This window comes from Diceros bicornis, chromosome 20 (assembly GCF_020826845.1).
Source record: "Diceros bicornis minor isolate mBicDic1 chromosome 20, mDicBic1.mat.cur, whole genome shotgun sequence".
NCBI classification, from domain to species: domain Eukaryota; kingdom Metazoa; phylum Chordata; class Mammalia; order Perissodactyla; family Rhinocerotidae; genus Diceros; species Diceros bicornis.
This window is the reverse complement of record NC_080759.1, coordinates 49773141-49789942: the sequence shown is the minus strand read 5'-3', so window position 1 is coordinate 49789942 and position 16802 is coordinate 49773141. Positions and strand designations below refer to the sequence as shown.

General features: G+C 43.9%; 1 protein-coding gene across 1 annotated transcript in view; it reads right to left on the bottom strand.

The window, feature by feature from the left end:
- ANKH (ANKH inorganic pyrophosphate transport regulator) overlaps positions 1–14396 on the bottom strand; it is a 138351-nt gene extending 123955 nt beyond the window's left edge. Inside the window, exon 1 of the mRNA XM_058564319.1 lies at positions 13939–14396. Within this exon, the coding sequence (XP_058420302.1) occupies positions 13939–14034 (96 nt within the window). The 5' untranslated portion in view covers positions 14035–14396. The remainder of the gene's footprint in view (positions 1–13938) is intronic.
- Positions 14397–16802: the final 2406 nt, after the last annotated feature.

Below are 16802 nucleotides of genomic sequence, written 5' to 3'. Positions count from 1 at the left end.
TTACACTTTGAAGGAAAAAAATGAATATTCATAGTATTTGCATTTAGGTAAAAATACAAAAAGCTTCCATTTACAGAGAAGGTAATGAAGTTGCCCCAGAAAGAGAGGGAGAGGGAGGGAGACAGGGAGGGAGGGAGGGAGAGAGATGGGAGAGGGAAGGAGAGAGATGAGAGAGCGAGGGAGCTCTGTTCAGATACTAAGTATTTATTGTAGCTCCCAATGTTATGCATAATTTGTATTCTCTCTTAGGCAAGCAATTTAAAACATTTTATTAAATCTATTAACAAATTAACATGACTGAAATGGAACTTATTATCTTCACTCCAAATCAGCTCTTTTAAAGTTTGGTGGCAACATCATCCACCGCATCCCACCATCCCATCAGTGGCCAAGTCCATTTAATTCTAGGTCATTTTTCTCTTTCGGCCCTCCCTCCCTGCCCCCAACCCTAATCTAGACCACCACCGTCTGTCTGGTGGCTACCACAAGAGCCTCTTAATTGGTTTCCCTGCCTCTGGTCTCGCCTCCCTCTAATTCATTAGCCACAGTGAAACCAAAATTATCTTTCAAATATGCAAATCCGAGCACACCACACCCTGGCTAAGAACACTTCAAAGTTCCCCACTGCTCTCAGGGTCAAGACCAAACTCCTTACTCTGACTGGGTTCTGCTCACCCTGCCACCTGCACCTCCTGTACCTTCCTGGTCCTGTTCCCTGTTCCAATCATACTGAGCATCTGTCACTCCTCACCTGGAACTCTCTTGCTTTCCAGGACAGGGACACACTATTCTCTTTAGGTCTCAGGTCTCAACTTGAACTGAAAGCTTCCCTGACGCTTAGGATGGGTTAAAGTTTCCTCTTATAAGATCCCACAGTAACCCTGTTCTTCCTCTATTTCAGCCCTGATCACATTCTTTGGTAAGTGCCTGCCTTACCTTTCCAGATAGATTGCTGCACATCCCAGCCTCAGTCCTTTTTCCTATTCCATCTTTAGTGACTAGCACTGTACCTGGGACACAGTAGATGTCCAAGAAATTCATTCGTTGAATGAACACCTTCATGAAGACACTCTTGCCCTCTGCGTTCCATATTCCCCATTATTTAACAGTGAAAACACTCCAAAACAGTATATTAAGCATCCAGGGAAGCAAGTTACAACTTTCAGCTCACTAAGCAGCCACCATACTTTTGTTTCAAAACACCCTGGTGTGTTACTGACAGAATTATCAACAAAACTGAGAAAGGCTTGGTCCCATTTATATGTCTAGACCAGAGAAGGAGTCAATGGTACATGTGGCAACCCTCCCCCAAACCCAAGTCAAACAGCAGCCTATAATTGAAAGAAAATTAAATTTAACCTATCATTTCAAAAAGCACATGTCACCTAAATCCTGGTAATGCAATAAAAAAAACACACACCAACAAGCAAATTCAGCCTTAAACGTCTTTTCCCCAAAGTGCAAAAAAAAAAAAAGAAAAAAGAAAAAAACAGCAGCAGTATTGCTGACACACATGCTGTGAAATCCAAGCATTTTCCAGCATCTGCCCTTTAGCATGCTTTGGCGTGCCCCTAACCCAGCTGGCTCTAGTTTAAGAAATCTCCTTAATACAAGTCATTGAATAATGGAAAGCAAGAAAAATCAGCTAGTCAAGAGTGCATAAAAATAAACAAGTGTAGGGCCAGCCCGGCGGCGCAAGCGGTTAAGTGCGTGCGCTCCGCTGCAGCAGCCCAGGGTGCGCCAGTTCAGATGCCGGGCGCGCACCGATGCACTGCTTGGCAAGCCATGCTGTGGCGGCGTCCCATATAAAGTGGAGGAAGATGGGCACGGATGTTAGCCCAGGGCCAGTCTTCCTCAGCAAAAACAGAGGAGGAATGGCAGATGTTAGCACAGGGCTGATCTCCTCACACACAGAAAATAAATAAATAAAAATAAACAAGTGTAGCACCAGCACAGCCGGCTCAAAGTTTAGCAATCCTACCTTACCTAGGAGTAGCACTTCATACTTTTCAAAGCATTTTTGAGTCCAGTCTCTGTTTGGTCTACACCTCCAAAAGAAGGTACGTAAACCCTTTATCCCCATTTGACAGTTGGGAAAGCTGAAGCCCACGGAGGTCAATTTCTTTGCTCAAGGTCATACAGCCAGTGGGTGCAGGGATGGAGGTCAAATCCAGGTGTCTTGACTGTCAGGAGTGGGTGTTCTTTGTCTCAACCATGCTGTGGTCAGCTTGCAGCACTGGTAGAAACTACTGCAGCAGAGGAGGTGGGGGAGCAGAGGGGAAGCCACAGGGACTCAGTGCACCTCTGAATGAGCTTGAACCGTTGCCCCTCTCCCTCTGCTCTTGCCCCTTTTCTCCAAGGTGGACACCAGGTTAAATGGAAGAAGTATGGTCAGAGTGGTAGAAAAGAGAATATTTTCTCCTCCAGTTCCTATAAATATCACTAGCTTTGTATTTCCCTAGAACACAGGCAACACCAAATATTCCCCTATGAGACTCTTCGTGAGCCATCAGTCAGAGGAGCCTGGGGCACCACTGAGAGGCTGAGTGACATGTCACAGCTATTCAATCTATTCATCTTTAAAGTGGGGAAGGTGACCTCCCCACCGTGTACGCCCTGTAGGGCAGGGCCTGGCACCTAGGAGGTACATTTTTTCTTCTCTTCCACATGTTCACCTGGGAAGTTGTGGGAAGCAAAACTTCTTGAGCATCATTAAACTCACTGAAAAAGGCCACTTTTCTCTGCCTTGAAACCTGAAAGGACAGGTAACCAACACAATCCTTTTCGTCCTTGCACTTATGCCTAACCCTACAAGGGGTATGTATTTGGCCCAAAACATGCTTACTGAAAAGAATCAAAGTCTTGAAACAGTTTTAGAGTATTACATTACGAAAAACTGAACTGATGTCTCAGCATTAAAAAAATAGTTTTAATAAAAGAAACCATTTGAAGGAGTTCCCCCACCATGTGGCTTTGAGAGAACTAGAATGCAGATTCCTGGTGGCAGAAGTCACTGGACAGTAAAACAGCATCAAGAGAGGGAATGTCCCCTGGGGCCAGGCACATGGACACATCCAACATGGTGCATGGGTAAACTGGAATAATTTTCTACAGAAGTGCAGGCCCACAGAGCAGAAAAGGTGCACATGTGTGAAAATATTTCTAGTATTAATCCAAAGTAATAATCAGACTGTACAAAGATTTCTGTACAAAAATATTTCAGAGCATTATTAATAACAGAATGAAACAGAAACAACCTGAACATCTAACCAGAGAGGATTCAATAAATTATCTGTGTGAGAGAATGCTAGGAAGCCAGTAATCTTCACGTTTTAGATGCATACTTAAAATCAAAGGAGATTGCCTATGATATAAAATGGAAAGAGGTTACAATTTGGTTTTAAAATATATGCATAGAAAATAGATGAGAAGGGGCCGGCCTGGTGGCTTAGCGGTTAAGTGCACGAGCTCTGCTGCTGGCGGCCCGGGTTCAGATCCCAGGTGTGCACTGACACACCGCTTCTCCAGCCATGATGAGGCCGTCTCCCACATACAGCAACTAGAAGGATGTGCAGCTATGACATACAACAATCTACTGGGGCTTTGGGGCAAAAATAAATAAATAAAATAAAAAAAAAAAAGAAAAGAGATGAGAAGAACATGCATTCAAATAAGATACAGCCATAAACTAGGTAGTGGGTTTGCATACGATTCTTATTTTCTTCTTGATACTTTTATTTATTTTCCTTCTTTTTATAATGAAAATGAATATCTATAACTAGAATGAAATTAATGTTTTTTTAAAAAGAGAGATCATCTTCAAAAGCCATAGGCTTTCTCAATAGCTTATGATGTTAATTAAAATTTTTTATTTTGATAAAATATATATAAAATAAAATTTATCATTTTTACCATTTTTAAGCATACAGTTCAGTGGCATTAAGTACATATTCATGATTGTGCAACTATCACCACCATCCATCTCTAGAACTTTGTCATCCCAAACTGAAACTCTGTACCCACTAAACAACAATTTTCCATTCTCCCCTCCCCCTAAATCCTGGCAACCACCATTCTACCTTCTGTGTCTATTAATTTGACTATTCTAGGTACCTCACATAAGTGGAATCATAAAATAGTTGCCCTTTTATGTCTGGCTTATTTCACTTAGCATGACGTCTTCAAGGTTCATCTATGCTGTCCCATACTTCATAATTTCATTCCTTTTTAAGGCTGTATCATATTTCATTATCTGTATATACCACATTTTGTTTTATGATGTTAGTTTTTTTAAGCAGACTTTGAGTTTTAAGCATGCCTGAACATCAAAATGATCAGCAGTTCATATAATTGAAGGATAAATATCATTTGAACAATTAAAAAAACCAAATAGTACAAATTAAGGGAAAAAGTTATTTTACACAGAAAGCCACACTCTCCACCTACCTAAAATCCACAATACTGAGCCATATTTTGCAACAAGAAAGAATAACAGTGCTATACACTGTAATAACAATGAATGGTCCCAAACTCAGTTATCCAGGACCAAATACATGTGTGCCATTTTGCATAAGCAATTAAAAAGGCTCGCCATAGCAATCAGAATAGTGGTTGCCTCTGGGGAAGGGGCAGCAGGGAACATTCTGGGCTGATGGAAATGTTCCATATCTTGACTGGGGTCTGGGTTACACATAGGTATGCATCTGCCATTTGTCAAAACTTATGGACCTGTACGTGTAAGATGTGTACATTTCACTGTATGTAAGTTATATCTGCATTTTTAAAAAGGCATTAAAAACAGGCTCACCAGCTCCCCCTCAGAAAGAAGACATCTTAAGCCTAAAAGGAATTAGAGTAAATAAGAATTTTAGAAAAATGAAAGTGGTTCTGCAGCTCAACTATTGATGCTCACGGCCACTGCTTTAGGGCCCTAGTGGGTCTCTACTGTCCCTGGAACTAAGTCTGGTCAAGACATGGTGGACTAACTACCACCAATGTTAGCTGGGGAACCTACTCAAGTCTGGTAAACAGCCCAACAGGTGTGAGGCCCAGGTGGCGTAACACCAAAAGGTGCGTGCCTCTGTGTGGGAGTAGGAAGGAGGCACATCCTGACTGCTTGTCTCCAGGTGATGCAATGCAGCACCTGCAAAGGGAGGGGATAAGAACCACAACCCAAGAAGAAACAAGGTCTCCGAGAGCGCCAGGGACCCACATTCTATGTGAAGCCTGGAGCCTCTGATTCCCTTATTTTGGATCAGGCCGGCTGCGGAGTGTCTTTCCAGCTGCTTTGGCGCTGGACTTGGATAGAATCATGAAGAGGTGAAAGTCAACTCTTTCTTAAGTGTGGTTATTTGTTACTCTCCTCTGTGCAGTTTGTCTTTATAACATGTCAAGTTTAGGCCACACATCGTGGGAGGTCTTGGCGTCCCAGCCATGGTAATTTCCTGCCAAACCATTTAAAGCACTCAGACAATTTTTTTGTAATCTGCTATTTTAGATTCTCCACACTACCATTCCCCTCTATTAAAATGCATAACCCAGTGGCCAACAGATCTTTGGGTTGTTTATGGAGCAGCATTCAAGAGCATACAGACTTCTTATCGTCCTAAAAGCAGCTTTGAAAACAAAACAGCCACACCTAAGCCAAACGAGCAAATTAGATAATGAGAGTCAGGGACTCAAAGACTTCCTTAGACTTAATGTGACATTTTTAGAACACTGAGCAGGAATTCTGAAAGGCTGATTGATGTGGACTCAGTATCCTTTAGTTAAGACGATAACTGGAGTGACCAGCTCTCATAGCATAAATGCTCTCACAGGACTACCGAACCCGAAAGCTTCCCGCCCCAAGCCAGTCCTCTTTGGGTCTTCCATAATGTAAGTTACCTTTAACTCTCACATCCTAGGAAGATTACGGCCACAAAACCATCATCTGCCCCTTCCTGTTCTTGGCTCATCTTGCTCCCCAGAAAAAGTCTCATTCACCTGCCGGTAGACATTCTACTTTCCAGCTATTTAATTCCAACTACATGTCTCGAGGAGCCTCAGCCTCACCTTTCAAGTCACCTTTGAAAAGTCTTACCCAGGAATTCCCACTTTTGCTTTTAATTTCCTCCCAGCCTGGAGTCAGAGGTCCCCACCACCAGCCGTAGTCTCCATCCAGGTGGGATGATGATGGGCAAACTGCAGACACCGATGAGGCGTAGGAAGTAAGCTGGTGAACGGGGGTGTTTGGACGTGTATGGGGCGCACGCCTCTTGTCTCCTTTAGCTGGAGGATAAGGAGCCACATCCACATAGCCCCTCCTCCACCCCTGAGGTTGGGGACACTGATGTTGACCCATGTTAGTAAGAGGAATGCCAATTCATCCCGACACACCCATCTGAACAGAAAGGCCATCCTCTAACAGTGCCAGAGGTGTCAGACTCATGGAAAGCCTCCCCAATCTCATGATATCAAAATACCATAAAAAAGTCTAAAAACCAGCTAGGACCTGTGAGCTAATGTAAACCAAAATGTAGTCACCCAACTGGAAACAAAGCTGGTCCCTATATCCCTATGGACCCTGTGGCATTTCCTGAACCAGATGTGCTGGCTGTTTTTTGATAACTCTTTACCTAGGGGAATAAATATCCTTTGCCCTGACAAATAACCAAGTTATTTCCCTTCCCAGGATGGACTTCGAAAACATTTTTGGTGTGAAGAAGCAACCATGTGGGGGAACCAGTAAGTTGTGAAGTACAAGATCTTCTAATTGTACTGAGATAACTACTAGGTGTTGTCTTTGAAACTGTAAGCTCATCTGTTCTCATAGCATCGTGAGTGGTATTTGACTATTCAGTGGTATCTGAATAGGAGCTGAATGATCCCAAAGCCAGAGAAATAGCAAAAACAAAAAAACAAAATCTGGGTTTGTGTGGCTTGATATAAAGTCTGCTAATTTACCTATCTTAGGACTCTGACTTCATCTTTGCAAGTGAGTGCTATCCACTCTGATGATGAGCATTTAGAGAGATGGAGACAGGGCTACAACCCCAGATGAGAAGAACCACGTCTAAACAGCTTGCTGTTTCATGGCCATGACCGCAGACTTACCGCTCTACTGCAATTACCAAGCACCTTGCTGGGTGTTATCATAAACTGCACTGTGCAATTACACATTTTGCTCTGTGCGGCTCTGACTGCAAAAGTGTTTCATGTATGTTTTCTTAACCAGGATCTAAGCAATTTGAGCTTGGGGGCTGTGTCAAATACGGCAAAGCTTCCTTGTTCAAAGGTCATTTACCTGACATTGACTCTAGAATCTCTAGAACAGAAATGAAATCAGAACAGGGCACGAAAGCAGATGTCACAAAGTGTATATACTTTTTCCCAAAGGAGGCCTCTAAAATGATTTATTCTGCATTTTTCACGGAATTCTAACAAATTTTAGTTTCTGGGGCCCAGAGCAGATTCAAAGCAGAAAATTAAAAAGCAAGTACTCAGCAAGTATTAGCTATTTTTATTAATTATTATTTTATTATTTTTATTTTATTGGTCAGTGCCAAACTCTTTGTTGGGTATTCTGAATACCACCTGTCAGTGGATATCTCTGATCGCCCAGCACATTCACAAGCCACCAAAAAACGTGACATTATGTGTTGCATACTATATTTAATAAGGTAGAGAAATATACAATATAGATTTCCAGCGACAATAATTCTCATACAAAAAAAGAAAAAGAAAACCGATGATTTGCATTGTAAAGGATAAGCTTCAGTTATCAAGAAAATGCACTCATACAGGTAGCTTGTATCCAGATAATGCTGCATAAAACAGAGTTTTCTATATTTCTATTGCATCTTCACAGCAACTAATAGAGTCACAGGTGTTAAAAAATACCAGATTGATTTTTTACATGTAGACATCACCCAAGTCACTCTGGTATGAGTTTAATGAGGTTTATTTATTCCAACTCACATAGGACATTAAAAGAATGATTTTCCATCCATGATCTCTTGTCCTCCCATGAACAATCTGCCCCACTGCCCCAAATCAGGCAAGGGAGAGTGAAGAGACACGGAAACCAAACGACTGACCACTGATACAAAACTGGCTTGTCACATCTGAAAAGTGAGACGGCACCATAAATGTGTTACTCGGTACCCTTTAAAAATTGCTTTTAGAGAAGCTGACCTGTTACTAGAAAGAGATTTAGATATTGTCTTGATGCATGAAGTATTTGATTATCTTTTGAAGGATATGATACTTGGAAAGAAGTATTCTGACCAAGTAGTAGTTAGGTTGGTCATGAAACCACCTCAATAAATAAATGAGTGAAGAAACCAACCGCGGGATTAGACCTTCGTGGCTTTAGAAATAATCTGCTTACCTAAGTGCACTGAAAGAGAGGTGCTTTAAACGGAGATGTGCATCTAAAGAGAACTGGAAATACGGTGGAAAAGTGGCATCAACTGGACTAAGGAGGTCACAGTGTCCTTGACTAAATATGGACTGCCAGAAAAGAGTGACCTCATTTTCTATGTATGAACGAGAAACTGAAATAGGCACCCAATTATGCCAAGCATAAAGCCCAAGGCAGTCAAAGAAAACACACAATCTACTTATGACACCAAGATGCTCACTGAAAGTTTATATCGCAAAAAAAAACCTCACCATTTAAACAATAGGGGAATATACAGCAAAGGGAATTGCAGCATGCTCATATAATCAAATACTACACTGCTATTTAAAATCAGACAAATACTTTTAAGTGGTATGGGAAAAAATACCTCTGTGTTCTATGACACATACACACACACGTGTGTGTGTGTATATATATCTTCTCAATTATGTTTAAAAAACGTTGGCAGGAGATATACAAAATGTTAATGGAGTTTTTTCTTCAGAATGGAATTAGAGATATTTTTACTTTTTTTTTTTGGTGAGGAAGATTTGCCCTGAGCTAACATCTGTTGGCAATCTTCCTCCTTTTTTTTTTGCTTGGGGAAGATTAGCCCTGGGCTAACATCTGTGCCAGTCTTCCTCTATTTTGTATGTGGGATGCCTCCCTAGCATGGCTGATGAGTGGTGTAGCTCCTTGCCCGGGATCGGACCCCTGAACCTGGGCTGCTCAAGCAGAGTGCGCAGAACTTGAACCACCCGGCCACAGGGCCGGCCCCTAGAGGTATTTTTACTTCTTTCTTCCATTTTAATCCTTAACCAAACTTTAAACAGTTTGCATACATTACTTTTATAATTAGAAAAAAAACACGTTATTTTGAAATTTATTCCATTAATATAAAACAGATTGGAGGGAAAAAAAGTGTCCCCCCTACGGTTACTTAGAAACTTAGCTTGGGATTGACATTTCTGTCTTGAAGTATTTTGGAAAGTGGAACATACAATGGACACTTTATTATTACTTAAAGCAGGCTCTGCCTGGGGAGGTCTCTTCCATCATTTAGTGACCTTGATGAAGAGTCCTTCCCAACAGTGGCCAGCGCCATACACTACATTCACCCTTTCTTATTCTTGTACCTCCTAGTCTAACGAAGACTTTTTGGGGGGCGGGTGGGAAGGAGGGGTGCATTTCTCTACTTAGTAGACAGGAAGAACATTTATTAAGCTATTTTTCCTGGGCTTCTTTTTTTCCATTTTGTGATATTAGTAATTTGAGACCCTCTTATACTGTGGAAGCCTAACTCCAGGTTTCCTAAGTCAGAAAGGGCTTTCCTAAATTACAAAGAGGGGCTGGGAAGCATTTCAACATTCCTATTACACATCTTACTCCAGTAATTCTAACAATCCATATGCAAAACTCTTCAGTAGCAAACATCTTGGGTCTTTGAATTATCATATTGGACCCAACCAAATTCAGTGAATCATTCAGGACTATTTGAAATACCTAGTTATCATTTGAATGTGAAAGCTGGGTTACCTGGCACTAAGCAGAATGCATTTCTCCTTAAGAGAGAACAATTTCAACTTTCTTTTCTCTTTTAAAGTCTTTATAGCACCATTGTCCTTAACATTTTAAGTGTCACGAAGTACCTTAAAAAAAGGTACTGATTTATTTTACATAATTTGGTGACTTTGGCTTTTAAGGAATGCAGGAGCTTTGTAACAAGTTTAGTTTTAAACAGAAATAACAGTCCTTTGAACATGGGGCGGTCAAATGGACATTTGCAGATACTTTTGAAGAAATACATTGTTCAAAATCTGTCTTAGCATCCTCCTTCTTTCCTTAGCAATCTGTATTGCTCTAACGAAAAAGAGTAAGTGATTTCTAAATAATTTTACTGTGAAGTATCAGTTATTTCTCATCTTTTTTCCTCCCATTGACCAAAGGTTGTGCTAACCTTGTCAAAATAAGATACTGTGTTGATTTAATTAATTATCTGGATCATTCAGCTCTTTGTACATGAACTTGGTCACCATCTCCCTTTCCTGGGAGCCCTGTTATGATTGTCCTATATCTGTTGAGTCTTTAGAATTCAAAATATGACAGCTAAGATTAAATCAAAACCTAGGCTGGGAATCAGAAGAGCCAGAACTTATTCCTATGTTTCTAAGAACTCCTGGGCGGATCTCAGTGCACAAGCTTGACCGCAGGAGGCAGAGAGCAGAATGGCTAAGGGCCAGGTGGATCTGGGCCCGAACCCTGGCTCTGCTCTGTACAGCCTGTGTGATCTTGGGCAAGGGACTTAACGTGCCTAGGCCTCTGACTCTTTCCTCATATATAACATGTGCTGAGATGTTACAAGCTCATACTAAGTGCTCAATGAATAGAAGCAATTAACATTTTTGATTCTCAATCTGTAAAAATACAGATAAAATGATAATTCCACATGTACTGCAATTATCATTAAGTGTTCTACAGAACTATAGGGTTCTATAAATATTGTTTTAGTTTCTGCAATAATGGATGTATTCTCATTCTTTTCTATATTGCCCATATTTAATATTAAAAAGCAATCATTCTATTCCATATAAATTTTTTTTTTCAGTGTAGAATTCAACTCCCCTGCCCCCTCAAATTACTGCCACCACCAACACTGAAAAATGTGATAATAGGTTCTGCTAGTTTTGTCAGAATAAATACTCCATAATATTTGGGTTTCCTCCCTGACTGAGCTATAAAATTACAGGAGGTCTATATATAACAGATAATGTTCACAGAGAATATCAAGAGGCTCTGGATGGACTGTTGCAGGCTTCTTCACAGCCCCATCCCCCCTTGCACTAATAGCTCTGAGATAATTAATGTGTAATTCCTTTTCAGTCACATGTGTGCTGCTTACTCAAATTTCAGTGGAATCTTCTATGTAGCTGGATTTCCATTTTAAAAGTTCTCTGCATATTTTCTACAGAAACAACAAACTGTGATCTTTACAATCATAAAAAAAACCCTCATTTCAGAAAGATTTAAAATGACTTTATTATCCTTTTGTTCTTGACACATCAGAGACATAAAAGCTAATGAGATACTTTATTTTTTAATTTTGCATGTCTTGATCATCTCGAAAGCATGCAAACTGGGGGCTGTTTTGATCTTGTCCTCCTAGGCCATCTCCCTGTGTTAGGATTAGTCAATTACTGAAATATGAATCATTGTGCACTCACTGCAAGGTGTCATACACCTGCCCACTCTGAAAGAATGGTGGAGACCTACATGTGTCCGCCTGTCTAGGACTCAGTAAAAATTCATGCCAAGAGCTGCATATTTTCAGAAGTCTAATGTAGACCTACTTTTGCAAATAGGTTCATTTCTCCTCCTAGCAGTTGGGGTAAAGTGGTCTTCTATTCATTACCCACACAGGATCAGGTAGCTCACTGTCAATCTTTCCCTCCAGTTTAATACTAAGAAAAAGTAAGTTCTGTTCTTCTCACCCTGAACCATTTTGCAAAACAACTATCATCTGATACAAGAAGGCAAAGCAAGGTTTTGAAAACCTGTCAATTTCTTCCCCCCATCTCTCCACCCCTAACTCCGATACAATATCTCCACCATCAGGCAGCCTATAACTTCATAAGTACACTGGTGTTTAAAGGATAAGAACCTCAAACAAGACTTGTTGATAAAACTTGCTTCTGTGCAAAAAGACAACTCTTCTAGTACTTTGCTTACATCAGCTATAATACTGACGTTAGCAAAGTCTTAAGGATGAGTTTGAATTATTAGACCCACTAGGATAAACCATCTGTATAGCTGTCTCTTATGTCTAGCCTCCCTTTTGTAACCTCAGGAGATCCTTTCCCTTACACTAAAATCAAATCCTTAGTTATATCAGCCTTGTACTAAATCAAGCAAATGAGAGCCAATACAGTGGTATGCTTCAGGCCATTTAATTAAGACAAAGAACACTCTTATTTCCTCCAGTTATCGCTATATAATTCAAACACACACACACACACACACACACACACACACACACACACACACTACAGCTCAGGGAGATCAGGTGATTAGCCTGGGCTTTCTGACAACCTCTGGGGCAGCTCCAAGAAGATAAGCCTTAAAATAGTGAAAGGTTCAGGTGAACACACAGCGCTTGACTCATCTAAAATGTACAATATAGTTAATTCAGGTCTAAAAACCTTTCCACAGATGATAGGAAATGCCCAAAGTCACCAGTTAATCATGCAAGAAGGGAAGGTGGGCGGGAAGGAGGTGGAGCAGCAGAGAAGCCCTTCGAGGGCACTGGTGAAATACTGGCAGGAGAGGAGTGGCAACAGAAAAGCTAAAATATTTCAACAAAGGAAATTAGTCGTCTTACTAGCTAGACAAAGGTCTCCAGAGACTATGCTATGTGGTGAATACTTATCGGCAATAAAATTCCAAGTAAAAAGTAGCTTACCATGTGGGCTAAGTATTAGGGAGTTTAGAGAGTTGCAATCAATCAAAAGTTCTGAGCACAGAGAGACAAATCCAGGCAGATATTCATCAACTGGAAGAGTCAAACCTCCTTCTGAAAAACTGTTTGGTTTTTTAATACTAAAAGTGCATCAAAATAGGTGCATTTTCTATATAAACATCCTATTAAGTCTCTTGACTTAAAGGAAAAGAAAAGAAACAAAGTACTACAACACCAGGAGTGTTGCTCACCACACGCCCTGGCCAGTTTCCACACCTGCCCATCAAGGTGGCGTGCTGCTGCCCCCTCCCCCCATCCTCTTCCTGCCCTTAAAATGCAACTGCATCCCGCTGGAAGCCCTGCGAAAACGGTCCCCAGAGGCAAAGTGCAGAGCACCAATGCCCCGCTGCTGGAGAGTCTGCAGCGCTAGATTTGCAATGACGCCACATGGGGAGAAATGGGGAAAAACATGAAAAAGAAACAACCACGAGAAGGCAACAAACAAAAATGTGCTCCTCTTCTTCAGTGATCCAAGACAAAAGAGACCCCAAACTAGAGATGGCCAATGGTCGGCTTATCGGGACACATTTGGACACCCCTAATCCATACCTGGGCTAAAAAAAAAAATGGAATTACCTGGGAAATCAACTTGGACACATTGTAATACAAAATCTCCCCATCATCACCATCACCATCACCACCAACCACGGACAAACACCCAGCACTTGAGCTATTAGAAACATTTTACTTACCGACCTGAGGTTTACATAATAACAAATTACATAATACTCCTGCTGTGCACTAAATACCCTTCTATAGGTGCAGCTGCAAACCCTCTGGTCTTTTAACATTTTCCAGAGAGAGCTGGAAAAGTCTGCTGAATAACTGGGGGGTGGGGGGAAAGGAAGTGCTGGAAACTCATCCTTGACAAGCTGCAAACCCAACCAAATGTTCCAGGATAAAAAGGGACTCGGAGCAGGTGACTCCCCTCTGCACCCATCCCCTGGCGCCCGGGTGTCTAAGGCCAAGGCAGAGCGAGCGGGGCGCATGGGGCGCGGGGTGGCGCTGCCCGGGCCGGGCTGGGGGTGCGGCCGGGGCTTACCTGCTCCCCGAAGTCGATGGCTATGTTGGTGATGCCCAGGGGCACCAGGAACCGGATCAGGGGCCAGTAGTGCGTGAGCGCCGGGAATTTCACCATAGTCCCCGCCGTGGGCTGACCCCACACACATCTGCCGCCGCGAGGGGACTCTGCCGGGAGGCGTGGGGCGAGCGGGCCGAGCGCGGGCGCGGGCGGACGGAGGCCGGGTCCGGCGGGGCCTCGGGGCGGCGGCGGCGGCTCCTCCTCGCGGCTCCGGCGCCCTCTCCAAGCGCGGCTGCTCTAGCAGGAGATCCGCAAGCTCAAGTCCATCCCTGCTGCCCTCCCACACAACAAAGATCTGCCGGGAAAAAAAAGAGGAGGGACGGCGGCGGCGGCGGCGGCGGCGGCGGCAGAGGGTTCTGCTGACAGCGGCTCCATTATAAGCGCTCCGGGCCCGGAAATAAATAAATAACCGCGCGCACGAGGCGCCGCCGCCGCCGCCGCCGCCGCCGCGCGGAGGAAATCAGGGGCGGGCGCGGAGGCGCGGACACCGCCGGCGGCCCGGGGGGCGGGCGGCGGGCTGGAGAGGGGCCGGGTCGGCCCTGGCGGGCGGCGCCCTCCCTCCCTCCCTCCACCGCCGCCTGCGCTCGGCGCGGCCGGCGGGGGCGCTGTGCACGCACAGGCCGCGGGGCCGCCGCCGCTCCGCCGCGTCCGGGGGCGCGCGGGCTGGGACTCGCCGCGGTCCCTGGCCGGCCAAGGGGCGGCGGCGCGAGCCTGCGGGGGAAGCTGGGCGGAGGGCGGTGCGTGGCCCGGAGCCTAAGGGCGCGGCGTGGGGAGGCCGAGGGGCGGGGTCACCGAGCCATCCGGAGGCCCCGGGGCCGCCCGGGCGCTGCGGGGAAGTCCGGGGAAGGGCCAGGGCTTGCGGAAGACAGGCAGCCGGGGCAGGCGACCCGAGCGCGGACGCGCAGCGGGGATCGGGGCGCACAGGGACCGGGAGGGAGCGGGTGTGGGACGCCCCGTGCCCCACCCCGGCGGGCGCCTCGCGGGCCGGGTCCCCCGGTGGCCGCGTCGAGGCGGGCGGGGACGTGCGGAGGAGGCAGCTCCGAACCCGGGCTGGGGGCCTGCTTCGGGCCCACCTGGGGAACTCGGGGCTCGAGGGGGATGGAGGTACCGCTCTGGGCGGGCGCGAGAGACCGAGAAAAGGTCGCCGCGAAGGGAGCATCTCTCTCAGGGTGTCCAGGGGCGACGGTGACCCGCGTCCCCGAGGGAGAATGCGCAGAGGGCCGCAGGGACCGGTCCCTGCAGGCGCCGAGGCGGGGCCGGCCGCCTTTTCGAGCGCTCGGATCTGTCTCCAACACGGTTTGCTAACAGTGAGCTGAGATTCTCTTCAGTGCACCCCTGTTGTAAAAAAACAAACAAAACAACCTGAAAAGTCTATCTCTTTTAGATAAACCAGGGGAAAGAAAGAAAAATCTGTTTTATAATACTGTACCCAGTGATTTCAGCATAAATAATAGCTGTGCGGACTGTTTTACCTAAAACTTAACAGTATGCAAAGCCTGCATCCATCTCTGCGCTCAGCGCACAAGGACAGAGAGTTGAGGTCTCCGGGAGTGAAAAGCGCCTCACGGAGGCAGGGGATATATGGGAAATCTCTCTACCTTCTGCTCAGAAGGACCTGTGTTTGGTTTAATGCGCTGCTGTTGCCCTCTTGAAATTCGTAATTTTTAGAGGGGCCGGGCAAATTGTGTAGCCTGTCCTGCTTATATTATTTTGCTCTCCCTCCTCACACACGCATCTTTTAAAGTTTGCTTAGCATATTAAAGTAATTTATTATTAAAAGTCATAACGTAATTTTGCACCTAAAAATGAGCCTTTTACTTCGCATTTATCTTTGTGAAGCTTGTGTTCATAGTGAGCTTGAGACCCCCAACGTCGTGGTTTCACGTATTACACAATTATTTGAATTTTTATGTATTATTATTATAATTATTTGAAAGTATTAAATGTTTCCCATATTTTATGCCTTTAAAGAGACCTTTTAAAATTCTACACAGTCTGAACAAGGCCTTGAGAAATAGGCTAATTTACCTTGTAGCTCTGATGTAACCTCAAATTGCATCCCATATAATTAAAATGAAATTTTAGTAATTATTTTTTTGTGTTAAAGGTGTCGGATAATATTATTTAAAAGACGTCTCAGCAAAACAGGAAGTTCTTGTGTACAGGACTCTCCTCAATAGCAAGTTCCTGAAAGGTGTGTTTTAATATAGTCAAATCTAACTTTAAATACACCGAGAGCTTGTTATTTAAAGGAATGGTCTGGGAAGGAGCTCTTTTCTTAAGCAAATATCACCTTATGGTTTATCCATTCTGTTAGTCTAGGTTTCCGTGGCTCATTTTACTTAAAGCAATCTAATTTTGCTGACCTTTGTCTAGAATGTGGGGTTGATGAGGTCCTGGATCAATCCTTATCAAGTCCAGCGTGCTTTGGTTGGTCCCTGGAGGAGGACCCGCCACATGGCTGCTACTGATTGATGGAAACACACACCTTCAGTCTTAAGGAGGAATGCTGAGAAAGTTCTGGTGAATCAATGCAAGGTCATCATCCTTGTTTGGGTATTCTAAAAGTATTTTTTTGATGAGTGATTTAATAGTGTGATCTTTGATTATGGCAAAGAGCCCTTTTTAGATTTGAAAGGCCTCTGAATTTCCATCACATGATGGCAACGTGGAAGTGAACTTCATAAATGACCAGCAATATACTATTCTGATGCCTGAAATTATTAACTCCAGTTTTTGAAGAAGCTAATGCAAAAAGAGAAACTGAAAGTTACGTACAGTCTGATTTACTTTTGTACTGGAATTGATCTTAAATGATTATGTTC